At 52.8% G+C, this 24,279-nt stretch overlaps 1 protein-coding gene across 2 annotated transcripts; it reads left to right on the top strand.

The window, feature by feature from the left end:
• The first annotated feature begins 13,944 nt into the window (after nt 1–13,944).
• On the top strand, nt 13,945–16,155 carry LOC120677207 (probable NADH kinase). 2 transcript variants are annotated; one of them, XM_039958373.1, is made up of 5 exons: nt 13,945–14,185; nt 14,908–15,153; nt 15,312–15,392; nt 15,522–15,673; nt 15,752–16,155. In XM_039958373.1, the coding sequence occupies exons 1-5, from the start codon at nt 14,051–14,053 to the stop codon at nt 16,128–16,130; spliced, it is 993 nt and encodes a 330-aa protein (XP_039814307.1). In that variant the 5' UTR covers nt 13,945–14,050; the 3' UTR covers nt 16,131–16,155. The 2 variants fall into 2 exon arrangements, with proteins under 2 accessions (XP_039814307.1, XP_039814309.1); XM_039958375.1 differs by lacking the exon at nt 13,945–14,185 and adding an exon at nt 14,234–14,361.
• The last annotated feature ends 8,124 nt before the right edge of the window (nt 16,156–24,279 follow it).

The following is a 24,279-nucleotide window of genomic DNA, read 5'->3' as shown; positions in this document are numbered from 1 at the left end:
TCGGGTCGGTAAGGACCACAAATGAGAGACCTCGGCTCTGATACCACTTGTAGGGTCGAGATGGCGGACTAGAGGGGGGGTGAATAGTCCTTTCTAAAACTAATTGCGCCGGCTAACCGAAACTTATGCGGAATTGAAACTATTCGCTTAGCCAAGACTACACCCCTCTAACTATAACTCTAAGGCACCTCCAAAAAGATCCTACACAAAGCAAATGGAGTGCCAAGCTAGTAAGAGCTCTCTTAATAAATCTAATGCCAAGACACACAAGCCTAAGCACTAGTACTTCACAAACCGCGGGAGCTCCTACACAATTCTAATGAGCAAAAGCACAAAGCCAACCTAAGCTCACTAGATGCTCAAGGACAAGGATACACAATCCAAATCCAAGAGCTCAACTTGCTTAGTTACACAATCTAAGCAAGAGCAACTAATTAAGCTACACAAGCTAACTAGATACACTAGGATCTCTACTTCTAGCTACACAAGCAAGAAGTTGATTAGCAATCTACACAAGCTAACTAATCACTAGAGAGCAACTACACAAGCACAAGATATAGAACAATGTAAATACAATGCTTGTGATTTGGAGAAAGCAAACCACCGAGAAGAGTAGACAAAGTTGACACGGTGATTTTTATCCCGAGGTTCACTTGGTTGCCACCAAGCTAATCCCCGTTGAGACAAGCTCCAAGGTTGCCGCCGATCCTCTTGCTAGTGGTGACTCTCAAGTCACACTCTCCCACGTGGAGTGCTCACACCGAGCTCTAGCACATGATCCGGCCGGACCACTTGTTGCTTTTCACGTCTCGCTCAACTAGAGTTGCTCTTCGCGGCTCCCGCGGGGTGAGCACAATACCCCTCACAAACTCTTCTCCGGAGCACCGCACAAACTTCTTGCGGGCTTCAACGGAGTCTCTTGCCACCAAGCCGTCTAGGAGGTGGCAACCTCCAAGAGTAACAAGCACACCGGCTTGCAACACGATCACCTAGTGCCACTCGATGCAATCTCTCAAAGCAATCGCACTAGAATCGCTCTCTCACTCGATCGGATGAATACTATCAAGTTAGAGTGAGTAGAGGGCTCTCAAGCACTCTCACACATGGACACTAAGTCCCCAAAGTGCTCAGCACTCACAAATGGCCGGCCACACCCTCTATTTATAGAGGGAGGCCCCAAACTAGCCGTTACACTCAAATCCCGTGAAAACTGAGTTTTCGCGGACTGTCCGCCTCACAAAAACCGGACCGTCCGCCATTTAAAACCAACGGCTAGAACTGCAATGATTATGTGTCAGAGTCGACCGTTAGAGCCTCGGGCGGACTGTCCGCGCCCCTGGGGCGGACTGTCCGCGGTTCAAAACTTCGAACCAACCGATTTGCAAACGTCTCTGACTAAATCTGGAAGTTATCGGCGGACTGTCCGCTCCCCAGGGGCGGACTGTCCGCAGTTCAAAACATGAGCACACACAGAAACCGCAGTGTTTCTGTCCCAGAAATTTCAGTAGGAGGCGGACCGTCCGCCCCCAAGGACCGGACGGTCCGCAGGTCATTTTGGGCACCCAAGACAGAACAACCAAGTTTCTGCGCCCGTTTCAGCTTTTAAAGGCGGACCGTCCGCCCCCATGGACCGGACGGTCCGCAGGTCATTTTAGACCACCCACAGAGCCAAAACGGTTCTGTTTGAGCTCAACTGAGATAACGGCGGACCGTCCGCCACTCAAGGGCGGACCGTCCGCAGGTCTAGCGGACCGTCCGCAGGTCTATTTCCAGCAGAAATGTACCTCGGTAAAACGGCCATAACTCTTAGCTCCGATGTCCAAATTAGGTGATCTTGGACTCTATGGAAAGCTAATTCAGAGGGCTACACAACCCAACTGAATTCTTGATCCAAAACACAATGGATCAAAGCAGTATTCCACTCCAAGAGCCACCTAATTTCCGGAGAACACCGAAAAACCTTTCTTACTTCCCAATGTTGATCAACATCAACTCCAACTCTTTCTCCTTTGCAAATGTGCCAACACAACCACGTGAACAACACCATGTGCATGTGTGTTAGCATTTCACAATCATTTTCAAAGGATTTTCACTTGATCTCACCACGCCACTCGATCCTAGCTACATTGCAATGTTAGATCGCTCAAGTGGCACTAGATGACCGATATGCAAACAAGTTTGCCCCTCTTGATAGAACGGCCATCTATTCTAAATCCGGTCATGCACTTCTCTACACAACCTTTGACCGGTGAAATGAAATGCCCTACAAGTCATACCTTTGCCTTGCGCATTCCATTTCATCTTTCCAAATATTGATGCCACACAAGCACCAAACTCCATCAAGCCTTTTGATCATCTTCATGAGTCAACACTTGGCTTGATCCTTCTTAAATGATATGATCCACTCCATATCATCACATGACCTCTTTGGTCCATCGATCTTGACCTTGCTCGCTCTTCACCGTTGCCTCGGTCCATCGGCGCCAAATCTTGCCCAAGCTTCACCGCCTTGCGGTCCATCGCTTCAAAGCCTTGACTTGCCCTTCTCCATTGCAACCGGTCCATCAAGCCAAGCATTGTCTTGATCTTCTCCACTTTGGTCACATGACTCCATGTCATGTCTCATATGCAATGAGCTCCTCGATCACACTATATGAGCATAGCATCAATCCCTTAGCCATTTCTCCACCATGGCACATGTTGCTCATACTAGTGTCTTTGTGTGGACTAATTTCCTGTGTATCTCAACATAAACACTTATTAGTCCACCTAAGTTGTCACTCAATTACCAAAACCAAACAAGGGCCTTTCACACGCTGGTGCGCCAGAAGCCTCGGAAGCACTTCGGAGGAGCCTCGTCCCAGTGGGAATCCAGAACCGCTGGGGGCCCAGGGAACTGACGTGGTGGATAAGGGAGAGCCGGACTCGGTCACCAGGGTCCGGACCATTCAAAAGCCAGTCTACTACGTCAGCGAAGTCCTCCACGAGGCGAAGGCCAGGTATCTTGAGACGCATAAGCTTATCTATGTAATACTTATTACGTCCAGGAAACTGCGCCACTACTTTCAGGCACACCGAGTTGTCGTAGTGACCTCTTACCCGCTAAGATCGATCCTGCACAACTCCAGCGCCACGGGCAACATCGCCAAGTGGGCAACAGAGTTGGCTGAGTTCCAACTGGACTTCCAGCCTCGCCATGCAGTCAAGAGTCAAATCCTGGCTGATTTCATAGCGGAATGTACTCCTTCCCCAAACAATTCTGGGGGCCCGGACTTCAACGCCGGACCCCCGGAGCCGGAAATCAGGACACCAGTCTTCACCGAGCCCCACTAGACACTCTTCTTCGATGGGTCCGTCCGCAAGAAGTGGGCTGGAGCTAGTGTGGTCCTCATCGACCCAAACGGAGATCAGCTGAAGTACATGGTGCACCTTGAGTTCAAGGCCACCAACAACATGGCGGAGTACAAAGCTCAGATCTTTGGCCTGACCCAAGCCCTGTCTCTGGGGGTCCGACAGCTTTTGGTGAAGGGGGACTCTCAGCTAATCATCAAGCAGGTCCGAGGTGATTGCAGCTGTAGCAATCCCCAGCTCGCGGCATACCTCATCCACGTGAGGAAGCTCGAGAAGGACTTCGAAGCCTTGAAACTACAACATGTTCCCCGCGAACTCAACTCAGCAGCAGATGATCTCTCCGCGAGAGCATCTACCTGGGCATCCGTGCCCGAGGGCGTCTTCGAATGACGGCTGCTGAGACCTACCGCCCAGCCTGCAAAACTGGGTGAAGGGGATCAAGCTAGCACCTCGAAGCTAGCGGTCCCGACGGCATACCACCTGTGGTGCCCGACCTGGGTTGTGAGCTCCATCGAGGATCCTAGAGACCTCGTAGAGCCACTCCACCTGCTCAGGGAGCTCCCGATGCATGGATCCCCGAGATCCGGGGCTACCTGAAAGACAATATACTTCCTGATGACGATGTGTCCGCTGAGCGTATAGTACGATTGGCTAAACGCTATGCGGTGGTAGAAGGGGATCTCTACCGCCGTGGCGCCAATGGTATCCTCATGCGGTGCATTTCCCAAGAAGAGGGCCGCGAGCTACTCGCGGAGATCCATGGAGGCGAGTGCGGAAGTCATTCCTCATCTCGCACGCTTGTTGGCAAGGCCTTTTGGCATGGCTTCTACTGGCCGACATCACTCCAGGATGCGGCTGAGCTGGTAAAGTCCTGCAAAGCATGCCAATTTCATACAAAGCAAATACACACACCGGCTCAAGCTCTGCAAATGATTCCGCCCTCATGGCCATTCGCCGTATGGGGCGTGGATATCCTGGGGCCATTCCCCCGGGCCGTCGGCGGGTACCGGTTCCTCTACGTCGCCATCGACAAGTTCACAAAATGGCCGGAGGTTACCCCTGTGGTAAACATCACTAAAAAGTCAGCAGTCGCATTCCTCAAGTCCATTGTGTGCAGATTTGGCATCCCAAACTGCATCATCGCGGACAACGGGACCCAATTCAAAAGCAGACTCTTCCAGGAGTACTGCGAGGACATCGGCATCCAGCTATGCTTTGCGTCCGTGGCACATCCCCGCAGCAATGGACAGGTTGAGAGAGCAAATGCAGAGATCCTCATGGGACTAAAGATCCGCACCTACAACTGCTTGAAGAAGCATGGTGCCAAATGGGTTGATGAGCTTCCGTGCGTGCTATGAGGCAACCGGACCACACCCAGCCGAGCCACCGGGGAGACTCCATTCTTCCTGGTCTACGGGGCTGAAGCATGCCTTCCCCCAGAAATTCACCTGGGCTCACCACGGGTCTAGGCTTTTAACGAGTCCATGCAGGAACAACTGCGGCGCGACGATGTGGACTTCATTGACGAATGAAGGTGGCGAGCAGCAATCCGAAATGCACGCTACAACCAGGCGCTCAGGCGCTATCATCAATGATTCGTGCACAGTAGGGAGCTCCGGGCTGGCGACCTCGTCCTGAGGCGGATCCTGAACCGAGCAGGGCTCCACAAACTCTCCCCCAGCTGGGAGGGGTGTAAGGATCACCGGGGTGTCCGACCCTAGAGGGGGAGGGAGTGAATAGGGTCGCTAATCGCTTTTTAACCTAGGGCTCAAACTACTTGCATAAGATAAACCTAACATGTCCTATACATGCTAGTTATGGCTAAGGTTTATCTATGCTACTCTCTACTTACCCCTAAAAGACTTGCAACCTAGCCAATCCTAATCAAACTAACTAGGAAAGTAAAGGTACGCAAGATAAAGTAAATGCAGAAACGTAATGCGGTAAGTAAAGAGGTAAGTGCAAGAGGGATGCAAACTCCCGAGTAGACACGGTCATGTAACGTGGTTCGGCATAAACGCCTACGTCCACGGGACACCGAGACTCTTCCGATCACCGTCTTGCACTACGCCACCAAGGCGATGCCGGCAAGCAAAGGCAAGTGCCCCTAAGACACTAAGTCTCGTGCACCGCCACCGTCTCTCTCGGTCACCCGGCCGTAATCCACTACGGAGCTTCTCCACCAAGGAGGGGGCCTCCTCTTCCCCCGCACAAAGTGTCGTTGCCACTCCACACCAAGTCGGAGGGTCACACGACGGATCACAAGTTGCTTGCCGCATCAAGACTTCTCTCAAGGGAGCTCTCGCAAGAACTAATCCCTATTACAAGCACTAAGCACTCTCACAAGTGTGCTTAAGCCTATATGATGTACAATGAAGCTCTATGGTGGTTGGAGATGATCTTTGGCTCTTGTATACTTCCTTGGTCTCCAGCACTCTCAAATGAGCCGTGGGGTGGCATATATATAGCCCCAACCCCTCAAACTAGCCGTTGGAAAAAGGCTGACAAAAAACGCTATCACCGGTTAAACCGATGTTGCCATTTTTGTCATCACCGGTTTAACCGGTGAGTGCATTTTCCAACTAGCCGTTATACTTCAACGGCTACCTGATCAATCGATCGACGCTCACAAAACTGACGTCGGTTCAACCGGTGCATGTGATCTTCAATCAACCGACGCTCTCAAAACTAACGCCGGTTCAACCGGTGCATGTAATCTCAGAAACCTCCAAAAATGGAGTCTCTGGACAACTGCACCGACGCTCTCAAAACTAACGTCGGTACAACCGGTGTACTCTGCTGATTTGTCTTCACTTCAAGTCATTGCACTGATGAGTACAATTGGCTCATCATCGGTTTAACCGGTGATAGCAAATTGTCTCTGTCTTGTTCGTTTTGACTTGATTTCTTCACGGTCTCTTCAATTCTTGTCCCTTGAACCACCGTAGGGGCGGCCCTTCGGGCCTTGCTACGCCTATCTTCTCTTTGTCATCACTTGAACCTAAAAGCCTGAGAATGGTCATGTTAACAATCATATTAGTCCAAGTGTTGTGTTGTCTATATCAATCACCAAAACATTATATTGAAATATGGCATGAGAGTCCATTTTCACTACAAGGGGCCCTTCAAGGTTACAGAAGTTTACCGACCCGGATGCGTTCGCCTTGCCACAGAAGATGGAGTGCCAATGCCCAACCCATGGAATATAGAGCATCTGCGTAAGTTTTACACTTAGTCAGAGCAGGGAAATGAATTTTTCCTTTGTAATAAGATAGAATCAGCGTGCGCCCCAGAGCGGTTGGCGTCCGCCCTCGTTAACCCGATCTCTGGCATCCATTGCACCGTCGGCTGGCATTAACGCGCGGCCCAGAGCGGTAGAGGTCCGCCCTCGTAAACCCGGCCTCTGGCATTCATCGCGCAAGCCGTGTATATCAAGTTGCAAAGGAAAGAATTTCTCCCAGTTTTGTCTATGTGTCAAAATTTAATTTCGCATTTCGATTCTCGAGTTTTTACCTTTCTAACCTCCGCGCGGACTTCCACTCTTGTCGCTACAACTAAGATCTGTATTGAGTTGCTGGACTGCCATACAGATCCGGACCCTCTTCTTGCTAGGAGAGGGGTCCGGACCCCTAGGGACCTGCTCTGGAGAGGGGGTGCTTGTTTCCTGGGGTGGTCCGGAGTCCTGTGTAGCCGCTTAGCCGGTTCCGTACCCAAAGCCTACACACTCCACTACCCTGTAACGAGTGCTCTAGTACCTGGAGCCGGGTAATTAGGGGCCCGGACCTCGTTCTAGCTCAAGAGTCAGCTTCCTAAGTCCTACACGGCAGGTCCAGCTCCATATCTCAAAGGATCGAGTACGACAAAATGACCTCACCCACTGCTAGGAAGGGTCTGGAGCATCGGAGCCAGGCCCGGAAAAGTCGTGTTGTTTCCTGGAGTGGTCCGGAGCCCTGTGCAGCGCCTTAGCCTGGTTCCGCACCCTAAGCCTACACACTCCACCACTCTGTAACAAGCACTGAACTACCTGGACCTGTGCATCTAGAGCTCCGGACCTCATACTAGTCTGGGGGCCGGTCCAGAATAGGTCCCGCGGGCCTACTACTAAGTTGTAACTTTGAGTGGTATGCAGGTGAAGACTTGACTGGTGGTAGCTAGTCTCAAATCATTGAGCCTACCTACCAGGGGGTCCCAGCATCCGCTTTAAAGGCTTCATGCAGATTGAGGTCCTGTCTCTGTGGTAGACAGACTCAAAACAGCCGAGCCTGTCTCCCAGGGGGCCCGGGGCGTTTGTTTTGAGCCAGACACCAAGGATCGATCCTGCATGTGTCAAACAGCTAAGTTACAGTATCATTACTGCCATACAAACGAGTTAATTCTCCTCTCTGTAGTTCTTTCTGCTACATAGGGAATAAGACTCTCGCTCGGCTTGCAACCTATGCTACACCTACACACCTAAGAACGCTTGCCCAACCTCATACGGGGGTCAGGAGTGTCTTCTGCGGCTCCGATGGCAGATAGGTCCTTACAACTGAACCTATCTGCCAGGGGGCCAGGGCGCCGGGGTGCTGCATACCGCAACCACAGCAACTGACAAACAACTAAGTTGAAATTTTTTCCTTTATTAAAATTTCAACTGGTACAATGTTTGTTACATAACGCAAAAAAGGGGTACAATGTGCAGCTCAGGAGTCTGCAGGTTCCCGCTTGAAGTAGGCGGCCACGAAGTCGACGACCTCCCGCACGCTGTCCCGAGTGGCGGCCTCCGTCTCCGCCACAGGACCATCGATAACGGGGGCTAGCGAGATGGCCGGATCGTGGCTCCGAAGGCAGGTCAGGATGTGCTCCGCCACTATCCGGATTAGCTCGCGGCCCTCGGCTTCAAGCTGGCCAGCAAGGACCGGCTCCAGACGCCGGAGCCTATCCGAAGCGGAGTTCAACACTGGGAGGGCGTCAGCAATCGAAGCTGGCGGCTCCGCCACTTGGATTGGACTTATTCCAAGTGGCACCAGTGCTAAGCTCGCTTCGGTCGCCCAGTCAGCGATTCGCTGAGCCCCCACGCGCTGGTCCTCCTGGAGCTTCCAGACTGCCTCCTGCACCCGGGTGTCCAGAGCCGCATTGGTCGCCTCCACCTCGCGGGACCTCTCCTCGAGCTCAACCTTCCTCTGCGCCGTCCACTCCTTCAGCTTCTTGAGGGTGTCGCGCTGGCGCTCGAGCTTCTTCTCCATGTTGGCGGCGTGGGACTCCCGCTTATCAAGGGACTTCCGATCCTCCTCCAGCTCCGCCTCGGCAACAGCCAGCTTGCTGGCCCTCTCCTGCAGCTACTCGCACCATCCCTGCAGAGTCACAGAGAGATTGTCGAGCTCCTGCTTTCGGACCTCGAGACCCTAGCTGCGAGTCTCAAGCTCGGACCGCCGCCAGGCGAGTCTCAAGATCGGACCGCTGAGCCACGAAGCTGGCCACCTCCTGGGCAAAAGCCTCCTCCCTCTGTGCCAGGGTTTCTTTCCCTGCTCGCTACTGCGAACTCCCGGTCGAACACCTTCCGAAGATTGGCTCGATAGGCCTCTTGGTCGGCCTTGAGTTTCGACCGGGCTTCCGCAGCATGGGAGGCTTCGGCCTTCGTGTGCGCCTTCAGGCGAGTGTGCCAGTTGGAGAGGCACTGGCGTTCGCTCTCCAGGGCAGTCCACTCCCACCGGAAGGCTGCCTCGGCAGAAGAGGTTGCCTCCATTATCGACTCCCGGACCAGGACCAGCACCCGGGGAAGGGGAGCCGTTTCCTCCTCCAGGGGACCCTGCAGGAGCTGCCTGCCAAAGACCACCTCCAACTCCTCCTCTGCTACAGGATCAGAGCTGGAGGTGGGAGCTTCCGGCGCAGGTATCGGGGCCTCGGTAGCCGTTGTGCTCGCCGCTGCAGCACTTGTCGCCATCGCGCTCGCCGCCGCCAAATCCGGTGCCGCCGCAACTGTCGCCGTAGCCGGGGTCTCGAGGGCCACTGCGTCGGGTGTGGCTGCGCCCAGCACTGGCGCATCCGCCGCCGCTGTGTCGGGTGCGGCTGCGCCCAGCATTGGCGAATCCGCCGCCACCACATCGGGTGTGGCTGCGCCCGACACTGACACATCCGCCGCTGCCACGTCCGGCACAAGCACATCTGCTGCCGCTGCGTCAGGCGTTGCTGACCCTGATGATGGCGCGTCCGCCACCGCCACATCGGGCACCACCGGGTTAGCAGAGGTCGCTGCACCCGAGGTTCCCGGACCCGCCGTCGCTCCCACTGTCGCCGCCGAGGCCCCGGTCGCCTGGGCACCAGCCGACGAGCCGGCGATGGTGGAAGAGCTGCTTGGGCGAGGGGCCCTGGCAACAAAGAGAAGAAGCCTTCAACAAAAAACGGAGCACCTAGAATGAGGGGAGTGAACAGAATAACACTAACCCTGAAGCGTCGGGTCTCCAGCGACCACGGAGGCTCGACGACTGCTTCTGCTGCTGCTGCTGCTCCCGTGGCGGCGACAGAGGCACAACTCGAGGCTGCCCCTGCTATTGCTGCTGCTCCCATGGCGGCGACGGAGGCACAACTCGAGGCTGCTCCTGCTGTTGTTGTTGCTGCTGCTCCCGTGGCTGCCGCTGCTGCTGTTGCTGCCGGAGGGAGCTATCTCTCGGCGGTGATGGTGGCGGCGCGGTCACCCCGGAGGACCCGCGAGGGCCGGAGGCCCGGGAGCTACCCTGGCCCGTTCCCTCAGCGGTCCTCTGACGCTTCGCGGTGGGCTCCGTGACTGGGGTCCCGTCACCCCTGTGTAACCTGCGCCGGCCTGCATCTCCCGACGACGCACCGGAGCAGCTCCGGACCTGGCTGGGACCGCTTGCGGCGGCGCTGCCGACCACGGCCTGCTTGCCCTTCATAGTGGGGCCGGACCCCGGGCGCTCGGCATAGCTTGATCCCCGGACGCACCAGGGATCCGGAGCCCGTAGTTCGGGTCGCCTCCGGTCTGGCGTGCGGCCAGCCCACCATCGTCGAGAGTCCGCAGGGTAGCCAGCACCGCCGTCCTCAGGCGCGAGTCCTCGCAGAGGGGGACGACGCCCTGAGGAAGGATCAGGTGCTCCGGGACGAAGACTTCCCCCGTCACCGCCCGTACCAGGACCTCCAAGGTTTCCTGGGTCAGGTCGCTCCCCTCTCCACAGTGGGTCCTGCTGCAGTCGTTGAGACCGGCGAAGCTCCAAGCAGGGCGCGGCCACTGCTTTAGGGGGGCAATCCGGCGCTTCAGGAAATCTCCGAGTACGTGCTGCGAGGTGAGGCCGCTTTCCGCCAGCGACCTGATCTTGCCCATCACGGAGTCGAAATCCGGCGGCAGGGACGGCTTGGTCCTCCAGGATAGACGGTCGGAGGCGGGTCCCTCGGTCGGCATGACCAGGCGCTCATTGGCTTCAGTGGTGGCGATGACCCACTCCTTACGCCACTCCTCCCACTTCCCGCCATTGAGCCCGGGGATGTACGGCGACCACAGGTCGCTCCTCGTTTGGAAATAGTTTGCCCCCACTTCGTTTTTGCTCTTCCCGGACTTCACCAACTGGAAGAAGTGGCGGAAGAGGATGACGCAGGGCCATACCCCCACGAACATCTCGCACAGGTGCATGAAGATGGCCGTCAGGAGGATGGAGTGCGGTGTGAGGTGTTGAAGCTGGAGGCCGAAATCTTCCAGCAGTAGCAGGAAGAAGGAGGAGATCGGCAGCCCCAAGCCGGTGGAGATGTGCGAGATGAACAGCACAAACTCCCCGGCGCGCAGGTTGCCGAGGGGAACCGAGCCTGCTCGTACCCCCCAAGCAGTCTCCTGAGCACTCCACCCAAGCAGGCGGCGCACTGTGCTCAGCTCTTCTTCAGTCTGGAAACGGCGGGGATGAGCAAGAGATGCCATTTCTCCAAGGAGGTGAGGAGCAATCTACGCGGGGGAGCAAGGGGCGAGGAAGCTCGAAGGCAAAGGGGCGCAAAGGTTGGAAGGAAGAAGGCAAATGCGGGAAAGTAACCGCGGTATGCGGTTCGCCCCTTTATATAGCCTGACCCAACCGGCGCGCCCCGGAACCATCGCTGGAACCCAAGCGACGCCCGCACCTGGTGTTAACTGCCCAGTCCATGACAGGGGGCCCAGGCCCGCCTGCCAGGGAGAACGGGTAACAAACAAAGGTGTGAAAAGGCGGGATCTGAACCGTCGCCCGCGCGTGAAGCGAGGCGGAAGCTGAGCTGACGTGCGCGTATTAAGTGCTGGCATGACCAAGCTTTTCGGGAACTGCGCCGGTAGTAAATATCCTGTTTACTCCGGCCGCAACAATGCCGAGCACCGCGTGCGTGACTAGGTGAACCACTGTGCGTGGGGGCCACAAGTCAGTAAGCCGTTGCGATGTGATGAGGTAGCAACCAACCCGATGGATGGTCAAAGCCGGTCAAGACACCTGCAGTGAGAGGCTTCAAGTTATGCAGGGCCAAATCGCAGTAGTGGCCCCACCTGCGCGTTCGAACCTCCCCCGAGGTGGGCCCGGGGGCAACTGTCGGTACCCTGTAGCAGGGATACCCACTTCTACTGCAGCAAGGCAGGACCCACGTAGTCATCCGTAACTACGCGGTAAAGGGCGGAGCAACCGGGGGCCACAGGTCAGGCTCTTACCTCACCGGGCCAACAGCCCCGGATCTGCTCCCCGCTCTGGGACGGGTCCGGAGACGCCACGTGTCCCCGAGGAAGGGAAGCTCCGAGCCAACCACCGAGACCCATAGGGGTCCGGGACCCCCTCACGCCCGTCCGGACCTCCCACGCGCGTAGAGCTAACATACCACCGAGGGGGTCCGGAGCCACCACGTATTCCGCGGGCACGAGCGCCAGTCTTCCGCTGGAAGACTCGCCCACCCACCACATTCAATGTGGGTGATTGAGGCGTGCTCTGCCGCCGCGGCACGCGGGGCAGACCTTGTCAGTCCTCACTGTAGACCGCGCATTACCGAGGTACACAGTGAGGCCGCCTGCGCCGCACCCGCGCAGAGCCCGTCTGCCGCATTAATTGGATACGACGGCACGTCGCTTTTCCATCATGCCGCCTACGCCGCAAGCTACACGGCCCGTTCAGCTACGTGGCAGGCGACGCCACAAGCTACGCCAGGCGCTGTTCCGACAAGACAGCACCTGGGCATGCTGAACAGGGGATTCCAGGAGCAGGCAAGGAAATCCAGGAGTGAGATCTCCTCTGCCTGCAAAGCCATAATGTATGAACAATATGTTATCTTGTACTACATCGTTGGGCCCACCTGTCAGGGTCCTAACGCCCATGTACGTGCCTCCCTTGAGATATAAAAGGGAGGCGCTCGTTGTACAGGACAGGGAAAAAATGAGAGCACACTCAGACACGGGCTGGACTCAGCTCTAAGCTCTTCCAGACTTGAGTAATACAACACATAGTGGACGTAGGGTATTACGCCCGAACCACTCTAAACCTGCTGTGTTCATCGTGTTCTTGAGAGAGATTGAACTAGCCGCTAGCTAACCCCTGAGTACTCATCCTCTGGGCTGAGGCGGGTGCATTCCGCCACCCGGCTGTGGTTTGCCACACCACGACAGTTACTTTTGTGGGTTGATCCCTGCGAATTTGGAACTAATATGAATGTATCCTTCAAGCAAAGGGCATCACTGTGTCATGACTCATAATACTGAAAGCACTTTTTTGGAAGAGAAAAGTCATTTTTACCTCTGTCGACTTGTAAAGGAATCCGAAACACCCCCCAAACTATAATACCGAGAATAGATGACACTTCAACTTTCAAAACTAGACAAACTACCCCTTCGAACCATGTCAAGGTGGTTTTTCATAGTGGGTCCCACATGTCAGCATCATCTATCTCCTTTCTCTCTCTCCACCTCTCCTCCCCTAACTCACTCTCCCTTCCCATAGCGTCGCCGCCTCCCTCTCTCTCCCTTGGCTCGGCGATGCGAGATCCACCTCGAGGCGCAGCTCCCTCCCCGGCGGTGCGTGCTCCCTCCCCGGCGGCGCGTGCTCCCTCCCCGGCTACACTACGCCGTGGGCGATGCCCGACTCCCTGGCTTCGCGAGTGACGCCCTCCTAAGGTAGACGACGTCGACCGAGCGAGCAGGCCAGTCATGAGGAGGCGGTGCACGCTGCGGAGCGATGCGGCAAGCTCACGGCGCAGTCAAGCAGGGTGCGCCGAGAACACTGCGGATGTGGCTGCGCGCGAGGCAATGACGGCGGAGCGACGAGGGAGGCAGTGGCGCTCCGGGGAGGGAGAAAGAGGCAAGGGAGGAGAGGTGGAGAGAGATATGGGAGAGATGAGGCTAACATATGGGGCCCACCGTGGAAAACCACCTTGACATGGTCTAAAGGAGTAGTTTGTCCCGTTTTGAAAGTTGAAGTACCGTCTATTTTCTTTTTTTTTTGACATTAAGTACCGTCTATTTTCGGTATTGTAGTTAGGGGGGTTTTTGGATTTCTTGGGGGTAGAACAGACTTTTCTTTTTCTGAAAAGAACGAGTTGTCACAGTCTCACCACGCGAGCAGGCGCTGGAAACGTATTCGGCAGTCTTCAAGTACGTATCCTGGTGGCCGACGCGGGTAGTTTGCCTGCTGACTGCAGCGTTGCCACCTCCCCGCCGCGCAAGTTTCGAGAAGGCGAAGAGTGGCGCCGCCGCCGCCGCGACGCGCCGTAACCCTCGCTTCCCATGGCGCGCCGCCGCGTGCTCCTCTTCCTCAAGCCCTTCGACGTATACCCTCCCCGCCCGTGCGCCGGGTCCGCGGCCTCCTACCCCACCTCCCTCTCGCCGCCGCCGTCGCAGCTGCGCGCCGCCAACCCCAAGGTCCTACCCCTCTCCCACCCTCTCTCAATCTTGGCTGTGCCGTTGAACATGCCTGTTTGAGGGCTGGACTGAGGTGCCAGGGGGCTCCCATGTTCCGATGGTCGCATGGGGTGATGGGTCCAAATGGTACTGGAGTTCAGTGCTTTGCGCTTGGATCGTGGAAGGGGCGCCAGGATGTATGTTTTTTGGTTCTAGCAACTGCGATCGCGGCGGTATCCGTCGTGCGGGGGGCACGTTTGCCCCATTCAGCCTGAACGGAGCGAAATGCTTGTCTAAATGGTGCTGAAGTCCAGGTGTTCGCTGTAATGCCTGTATGGCTTGTGTCCTCTTTTTTCCGTCTACATTTGTCCTGTACTGATTAGCAGCACCAACGCTAACTGAAGTCATGCTTGATACCTCGCCAGCGCAGTGGCAATTCTCATAATGTCTTCATGATGCCATTTTATAGTTTGTTGCATAGGCTTGCATGGTTTGATCAGAGAAATACGGACTGTGAATAGTGTCTAGCATTTTTGGATTGTTTGATTTTTGAATCTGGCATATTGTTTGATACTTTCTGGTTAGACAAAGGTTCACCTACCCCTGGTTGCGGGGCTATCTTTGAGTTCTATAATTGAAGTGCAGTTTTTTCCCTGATTCATTGCATTAGTGTTGGCGCTGTCTCATTTGGATTATAAATTTTTTTGGCACTTATCTATCCTAGTTGTGATTTGCCCTCGCAGGTCTTAAGTTATCTGGATGACAGGTGCAGAGTTCACAAGGACACGATTGATCTCTGCCAGAGCGTCCTGCAGCACAAGTCCCTTGACTGGACTTCAGTGCAGAGAAATAACTTCTCTCAGCCAATACGTGATGTGGATCTTGTGATCACTGTTGGGGGCGATGGCACTCTTCTTCGAGCTAGCCACTTCCTGGATAGTTCAGTTCCTATTTTGGGTGTCAATTCTGATCCTACTTGTCCAAAGGAGGTAAGTTGTTGCTTTTCTGACTCTCAAAACTTATAGCTTGAACCTATGAGGTGGTACACTGTTTCATACGATACCTAGTATACCATTTCTTATTCGGATGAGTGATATTAAATTTATGCCTGATTAGATCTAGTTATAATTCTGTAGCTCTTATGCAGGTTGATGAGTTAACTGATGAATTTGATGCGAGGAGAAGCACAGGGTATCTTTGTGCAGCGACTGCAGGAAACTTCGAACAGGTTTTGTTTTCTGCAAAGTTTTCTCATGTTGTTATTAGTTTTGAGGAAATTGAACTACCTATTCTGAAAATTCAAGCTTATCCTAGTACTTTCCAAGTTTCATTTCTACTGAACTTGTCATATTCCCAGATACTTGATGCAACGCTTGATGGCAGTAGACGCCCTTCAGAGCTGTCAAGGATTTCCATGAAACTAAATGGAATTCAGCTCCCAACTTATGCTCTGAATGACATATTGGTGTCACACCCATGTCCAGCAAGTGTGTCGCGCTTCTCATTTAGGTATATTTCACTTGAGCTTCCTACTAAATTTAGTTTCATTTCTAACATGATCAATTCTGATTTGTATTACGACCTTAGGAAAAGGAGCAATACAGGAGAAAGTTCGCGTTTAATTAATTGTTGGTCAAGTGGTTTAAGGATCTCGACAGCTGCTGGATCAACTGCTGCTATGCTATCAGCTGGAGGATTTGTGATGCCATTATCAAGCCGTGAGCTTCAGTATATGATAAGAGAACCCATTTCGCCAACAGATGCTGACAAACCACTGCTGCATGGTTTAGTTAAGCAAGAGCAACATATGCTTGTTGTCTGGTACAATCAAGAGGGTGCTGTGTATTTTGATGGTTCACATGTAGTGCATTCAATTCAGCATGGGGACACACTTGAGATATCCTCATATGCGCCAACCTTAAAAGTTGTTTTGCCAGAACATTTGCTAATGAAGCCATCTGAGTAGTGAAATAAAAGTACTTTTGTGTTGATGTTTGAGGTGATCTGAGACATTGAGTAATTAACTGAAAATCAGTATGCTACATGGTATTTGCATTGCACTTTTGATAGTTGACGCAGACATACACATACTGCACGTCCACTGCATCTAACCCCATTAGTGTCATTGCACAAAGCTTGTGCTGTCAGACTCTGGGCCTTAGGATTTGCTAGAAGTTCACGCGTACAGCACTTGAGCTTAGGCTATTGAGCCAACCAATTCTAGGAGAGTTCCTCTCTCCTGCAAAACACAAGCCTGCAACACATTTAAGTTGCACTTAGCTTAATACTCTCAAGGTATGTACATGATAGTAAAACAACTAGAGTTTGGCGTGTTGATTCAATATAATCCAATTTCCCTAGTTTACATGGCTATACCTTATTCTGTTACCGTAGAGGTAAAAATCTAAACCCTAAACTGCACAGGCAAGGGAGAAGGGCGGTCGTGGGCGGGGTAAGCCAGCATCTACTTTGGATTGCCGACGAGTGGGTACGCGTGGGCGGGTAAGCGAACCATCAGTGAGAAAAAAATTGTTTTCTGGCAGAAACATCCATTGGCATGAGATTTCTAGAGTCTGCACGATAGTTATTAGGACTGGACCGACAATTGAACCGCTAGTGTGCTCAGTTCACTAGTTTATTGGTCTGACCGATTGAACCAACGGTTCAACTAGTTTAAGTTTTGGCATAGAACACAATGCACAAAGTGGTGCAGTGGTAACACCCATGGGTGGAAACCATGGGCAGGGTTCAAGTCCCCATTTGTGCTCTATTTTGCCTATTTACAACCGCGCAGGCGCCCCTCCCCTCACATTTCCTCTCCCTGCACGTTCATGGCCGGTTTGTTCGACCGGATATTCTCCGGTTGATTGCAGGCGTGTCCAGGAACCCTAGGAGGAGGTGATTCCTTCTCCATCAATATCAAGTGGATTTCTTCTAGGTATCTGAAACCTGCTTTTAATGTAAAAGTATATTTTCATCATCTTTGAAGTATATTTTCTCATGTAAAAGTTATCACTTTTAGATGCTGCACCACTACTAAAAAACATGCCATCGGTCCAAACCAAAAGTACCACATGCGGTACTACCGGGTGCAACGACAGCTGGTACTTTTGATCTGGACCAATAGCCCGAGGTGACTAGGGGAGCCTTTGTCATCGGGTCGTCGCCCTGTTCATCGATTCGAGAAAACCAGTTAACAGACCGCATCGAACCCAGTTGGGACCGTCACCTCGGGTGTGTGAGCGGGTTGGATTGGAACGGCTTTAAACCCGAACAAATACGCATAGAGTAGATGGTCTGTGGTTTCGGCCCGTCGAACCCGTTGAAACCCGACAGACTTCCGCATCCTTCCTGCATCCTTCGTCAGCCACGCAACCGCAAGTCGACCTGCACACGACGGAGAGTAGCGGTGGACAAGGCGGGTGCTGGTGCTACCGCTGGCTGCCGCTGTTCGACCTGCACACCATGTTGGCGCGGAGTTGGGATGGCCGGTCTGCCGGCGTTCCTGAACACGAGCTGCGTCCTGCGTATGGCTTCTCGATAGCGATTGGCTCGCCTAGTACGTGCGGGGGACGGGTGAGGCGCCCGTGCGAGCTTCCTCAGCGCATTGCATGCTTGCTTGTAGACCGTAGTCTCTCGTTTGAGGGCGTGCGCATCTTGTAAAGCGAACTGCTGCTTTAATAACCGATGAAACCAGCTGCCCAAACCAATCCAATATATTAATTAAGCTGTCAGTAACCCGTTGAAATATAGCCCACACCGGACCAGCATATTTATCTTGGCTTGGGTTGGAAACAAACCAGAAATCGTTAAAACCGAACCATGAACAGGGCGATCGGGTCGTGGCACAACGCAGTGCCAATGATCAAGAATTGACACCGGCTCGTGCCATAACCTAGAACTAATGAAAGAGACACCTTTTTAGTCCCGGGTGATAGCACGCACCGGCACTAAGTGTGGAAACAATCACCCAGGACCAAAAGATGGTGGTCCTCTCCCTTCTGGATATTTCTAAGTCCCTGGCTGTCCTCTCTCTCATCACTATACCCCTCTCATTTCTCTACCTTATCCTCCGGAGTGCGTGGGCAGCTGAGCGCCACCGCCGCCATCGTGGGGCGTGCGGGCCACTGCGCCACCGCCGCTGCGGGAGCTGGCTGTGGGAGCTGCCGCTGGGTGTAGGAGCGCAGGCAATCGGTCGCTGCCGCTGCCGTGGGGCGCAGGCATGCGAGAGCTGCGCCCCGCCGCCCGAGCTCGCAACGGCCTCGCCACCGTGTTGCAGCCCCGTCGGGCGTCGAGGGGGCCTGTGCGCCCCTGCATCCTCCATCCTCCAGATCCGGCACCACTGGCACCTCCCCCGACCCGCCGTCACCGTACCACGCCGCACTGGGTGCCGGCGCTGGCCTTCCTCTGGCCACGCGGGGCACCTAGATCCAGTGGTGGCGCCCTCCTCCTCAAAAGACGGCAGCACTGCCAAATCCATCGGCACAGGCCCCTTCCCGACGATCCCGGCGGCAACTGGGCGAGCGCGCGGGCAGTTGGCCACGGGTCGCCGCCGCGGGAGCCGGTAGTGGGTGATTTTTTTTCCTTCTTTTTTGAAACTTTTCTGAAATAGAGATGCATGTGGATTGTATGGATTGTATCAATCTTGTAAACGATTCTTTGAATGATTTGTGGGATCTATAGATTTTGTATTGGTCGATTTAGTATTTTGTGGTTGATTCTTCGAATGATTGTCGGCACTACCGGCGAGGGATGCGAGCGTAGCGGGAGAGGATACCAGGAACATGAGAGATGCGAGCAGAACGGGCGTGATGGCTGTTGGTACCAGTTGCTAACTAACCGGTAGCAAAGGAGACCTTAGGCACCAGGTGATTTACCTGGTGTTCTAGGCAGCCACATTCGATCTCGGATTCCTAATACCGGTTGCAAACCACCTAAGCTCATTTTCAATCGGTACTGATGGTCCTTTCTCTAGTAGTGCACCTGAATCAAAGATTGATAACTAGATCAATTTAGACTTTAGAGGCTTTGTATTCAATACTAACTTTGTGTGTCGTTACTCTTTTTTTCATGAATATTAAATATGTCTAGCAAAATATATATATATATATATATATATATATATATATATATATATTATTTTAGTTGTTCGATTTGCAGCATTTGATTTACAGCACCAAATATCACCCGTAGCGTTAGCATGAGCACACTACTAGTGTATACAGGAGACTGCTTTCATGAAAACTCAAAGGAATGGTCAAATGGGTACTGCCTACTACGATGCATTATACTACTAATGTAAACATAGATGGGGATCCTATCATCCAACATCATACCGTCAGCACTCATGACTAATCACCAGCCACTACGGGACACAGGCAGTTTGCCGAGTGACAGGAACACTCAACAAAGGCCTTTATACACTCGGCAAACAATCTGACGGCGAAGCCAGCTTTGCCGAGTGCCTTATCTCGGGCACTCGGCAAAATAAAGCAAAACAGCCAGCCCACTGACAGTATGCGCCAACTTTGCCGAGTGCCAAACGGAGGACACTTGGCAAAGCTGGAGGCTTTGCCGAGTGCCAGATCCCCGACACTCGGCAAAGGCTCCAGCTTTGCCGAGTGTCTCAGATCTAGCACTCGGCATAGACCTTTCCCAGCATCCTGGAAATGGACGCTTTGCCGAGTGCCAAGGTAAAAACACTCGGCAAAGTTATTTTTTTTAGTTTTCTCTGTTTTCTTGCATATATGAGCTCTCTCTTGTATAAATCAAACATAACATTATATATATACATCACAGGCAATTAATATCACATATTCTCATGTCACATCCATCACAAACATCGCATATATATCACAAATATCACATAATGTTCAAATTTAGTCCACAAATTCAAGTCGAACATTCAGAAGAATTATTCCAACATCGACAAGTCCAACAGCGACAAGTCCAACATCCGCAAGTCTAACAACCACAAATCTAACATCATAGTCCATCGTACAGCGCACACATGTCTAACAACCGAATGATACCTTAATCATCTCTGGTCAGATCTTGGTGTAAGGATCACCGGGGTGTCCGACCCTAGAGGGGGAGGGGGTGAATAGGGTCGCTAATCGCTTTTCTATCCTAGGGCTCAATCTAATTGCATAAGATAAACCTAACACGTCCTACACATGCTAGTTATGACTAAGGTTTATCTATGCTACCCTCTACTTACCCCAAAAGACTTGCAACCTATAGCCAATCCTAATCAAACTAACTAGGAAAGTAAAGGTAAGCAAGAAAGAGTAAATGCGGAAACGTAATGCGGTAAGTAAAGCGGTAAGGGAGAGGATATGCAAACTCCCGTGAAGACACCAAGACACACGATTTAACGTGGTTCGGTTAGGACACCAAAGTCCCTCCCTACGTCCACGGCCACTTGCTCACAAAGAACAAGTGTGATGCCGAGTCTCTTCGCTTGATCACCGTCTTGCCACGCCTCCAAGGCTCCCGACAAGCAAAGGCTAAGTGACGCCAAGTCACAAAGACGAGGTCACCGCCACCGTCTATCTCGAAGCGTCACCACGGCACCGTCTTCACTATCTTGGAGCTTTAACACCAAGTAGGGGCCTCCTTCCCCGCACAAAGTGTCGTTGCCACTCCACACCAAGTCGGAGGGTCACACGACGAGTACACAAGGTGCTTGCCGCAGCAAGGCTTTCTCTCAAGCTAGTTCTCTCAAGAACTAAGCCTAAACAAGCACTAAGCACTCTCACAAGTGTGCTTAAGCCTATATGATGTACAATGAAGCTCTATGGTGGTTGGAGATGATCTTTAGCTCTAGTATACTTCTTTGAACTCCAGCACTCTCAAATGGTGCGGCCTTGGGGGTATATATAGGCAGCACAAGCAAATATAGCCGTTGGAGAAAAGCTGCCAGAAATGTGCTTAACACTGGTTAATCCGATGCTCCCCAAATCGCCATCGTCGGTTTAACCGGTGATACTAAACTGCCCACTGAAAACTAGCCGTTACGTGTACGGGCAATCAACCGACGCAATCGACCGGTGTATGTAATGTTAGCGTCGGTTTAACCGGTGAGTGCAACTGTCCTCTGATCCTTGAAAAACAAACTCTCTGGACAACTGCACCGACGCCATTAACCGGTGCATCATCGGTTCATCCGATGTATGCATTTTCCTTGGTCTGCTTCTGCCATTGCACCGACGTATTCAAACTTCCTATCGTCGGTTCATCCGGTGCCAAACCCTAGCCCGCAGGCCATCTCTGTCATTGCACCGATGAGTACATTTTGCCTTACGTCGGTTCATCCGGTGATACTAAAACTCCCAGACGTGCTCAAGTCAATGCACCGACGTGTGTAATTTGCTTGGCGTCGGTTCAACCGGTGACTTGATTTCTTTTAGGTTTCAGGGCGCTGCCCTGAGACCCGCGAGGGGCGGCTCCCCCTCGACCCCCGTCCGCTAACCCCCGTAGGGGCGGCCCTTCGGGCCTAGCTTCGCCTCTCTTCTCTTTGTCATCACTTGAACCTAAAAGCCTGAGTATATCATCTAAGCAAACACATTAGTTCAAGTGTTGCGTGTGTCATCAATCGCCAAAACATTATATTGAAATATGGCATGAGAGGCCATTTTCGCTACACTTGGCCACTGTGACGCCGGAGAGTGCTCATCCGGAGGCTCATTCGATGCCACCCCCGATTGATTCTGCAAAAATGATGAGATACAAGATTACATTCCAAGTCAATATTTAATTTAGGCGGCAGTTGCAAGCAAATACATTAATACTCACGGGAGTGACTGTAGTAGGAAATACCATCGGTGCAAAGGGCAACTGTGGTGGAGGTGGAGTTGGCGGAGGCCACGGCATTATTGGCGGCGGTTGATAGTTTACCGATGCACCTAGACCTTGAATGTAGGCGAACATGGCGGCAACCCTTTGCTCCTGCTCCTCCCTCTGCCGCTCCTGTTCCAACCTCTCCGCCAACTCCTGCCGCTGTCTCTTCTCTTCGTCCAGCTGGGCCTACAAGATTTCACCCCAATGTAACAATGCGAAACAAAGGTACGTAAACAACAACCGATGAATGAAACAGAAATAACCTAGATTGCATGCATGCTGGCCACTGAAGTCTCGGGCCGTGGAAGTATGGGCGGGGTCAAGTCACTGGTCCTTGCCCGAAGCTGGGAGAGAGTGGGCGTACTGGCCGTGTCGACTATGCTGTCGCCGAGCCAGTACCGGCTGTGCTTCTTCCCTCCTCCCGCCCTCATGATGGCTTCTCCAGAAAGGGGTGCGGTGGCCGGATCCCATGTGTCCCCGTGGAGTGCCTTTCCTATATCCGTGTACCGAGTGATGCGAGTGTGGATGTTCGGGTTGATGTAGGCCTCGGGCGGAGCTGCCGGGTCGAAGGCAACGTCGGACGTCGCCTTGCCCATGTGAGCCATAACGTATGCCGGGAACTCGTTGCAAGGCTGCCCTTCACGTCATGCCAACTACAAAGAAAAACCAAGATGATTAGTAAGCAAGCAGAATTTAAAGTTAGAAATAATGAAACAGTGAATTCACGTACCAAAACCTCCTAAAACTCGGGAAGGCTACGGCTGCCTTGATAGTGCGCTACACCTGGCATCATCAAGCGGCGCTCCCGGCATAAGGCATGCTGCCGGGCCCACTCCTCGCTCATCCACTTATCGACCATCATAGCCCAGCACTCAGCCTTCCCGGCGCACCAATTCGGGATCACCTACACGTAATCAGGTGTATGTCATATTGGAATCTCAAATTCAAAAAAAATGAGTAGAGATGTTCCTGATTTACCTTCGAGTATTGATCCGGCCTGAGAAAGAGTTCCCTTGCGGGTCCTTTCTTGATCGACCTTTTCTCGTAATCGGCAATGTATCGGACATTGGCCTGAACGCGCACCTCGTAGTGCATGTCCTTCACCAGTTTGTAGCAGGCTTTGTTAGCCACTTGATTTGCCCTGGCCTCATAACCAGGAGCGCACCTATAGAAATCCTGCATATAGGACCGATACTTGCAGTAAGTATTCCAAGAATTTAAAGTGCATCCGATATATTGACCAATGTAGTGCCACAATTACTTACCCACAATTCCCCGACCACCCGCCTCGCCTTGGTGCCGAAATTCCTCCCTTCCCGATCATCTACATCTGCGGAGGCCATGTAGTGGTCCCACGTGTAGGCCGTCTCCCTGACCCCGGCATGCTCCATGAGCCCAGGGAAGTGCTTCCTACACAGAGCACCAAGGATGTCATTGGGCTTCCGGTTGTGGGCACCTCCAGACAGCATCACCCAATTCCTATAAAAGTGTTCAACATCAAGTATTAGTTTGTATTGTGATTTTGAAAATATCAAATGAAAAAGAATTGATAACATCTGAAGTTACATACCGAGGCCCTGCGGGTCGAATAATCGACCTTCTCTCTAGCGGTATCGGCTGCGGCAGGAGTGTCGACGGTCCTCGTAACCACACTCGCGTACCCCCTGCTGCCCTCCTCCTCACCCCCTCCTCGTCCTCCTCCTCCTCCTCCTCCTCCTCCTCCTCTTCCTCATCCTCATGCTCCTCCTGCTCCTCCTCCTCCTCCGCCTGTACAGGAGAAGGTGTCCTCTCCCTCCTCCTCCCCCCCCCCTTTCCTCCTCCACCACCTCCTCCAGTACCTCTCCTTCTCCCTCCCCTCCTCCAGTACCTCTCCCTCCTCCACCACAGCTCCCAGACGCCTCTGCTACATTGGACCCCTCAGGACGCGCTCCACCTTGATTCCGATACAAGGAGCTCAAGAAAGACTTCTTGCCACCGCCTAGCATCTCGATTCAATGACCTGCAATCAAGATGAGTGAACGAATCAGCAAAGATAAACATAGTAATAAATAGTGTAGATGATACTTAGAAAATGATACAAAATAAACAAACAAAATTGGAAAAAGATGCAAATGAACAGAATATTAGTTAAAATTAACATAGTATTAAATAATGCAGATCATACATGATTTAGAAATAGTCGTCATGATCGGGATTAGCTGGATCATAATCCTCATCATCACTATCATCCATGTCTACATAACTAGGAGTATCTGAAGGAGGAATGTCGCCTT

This window comes from Panicum virgatum, chromosome 2K (assembly GCF_016808335.1).
Source record: "Panicum virgatum strain AP13 chromosome 2K, P.virgatum_v5, whole genome shotgun sequence".
NCBI lineage: Eukaryota > Viridiplantae > Streptophyta > Magnoliopsida > Poales > Poaceae > Panicum > Panicum virgatum.
Note: the sequence above shows the minus strand (reverse complement) of the source record. Positions and strands in the feature narration are given on the sequence as shown.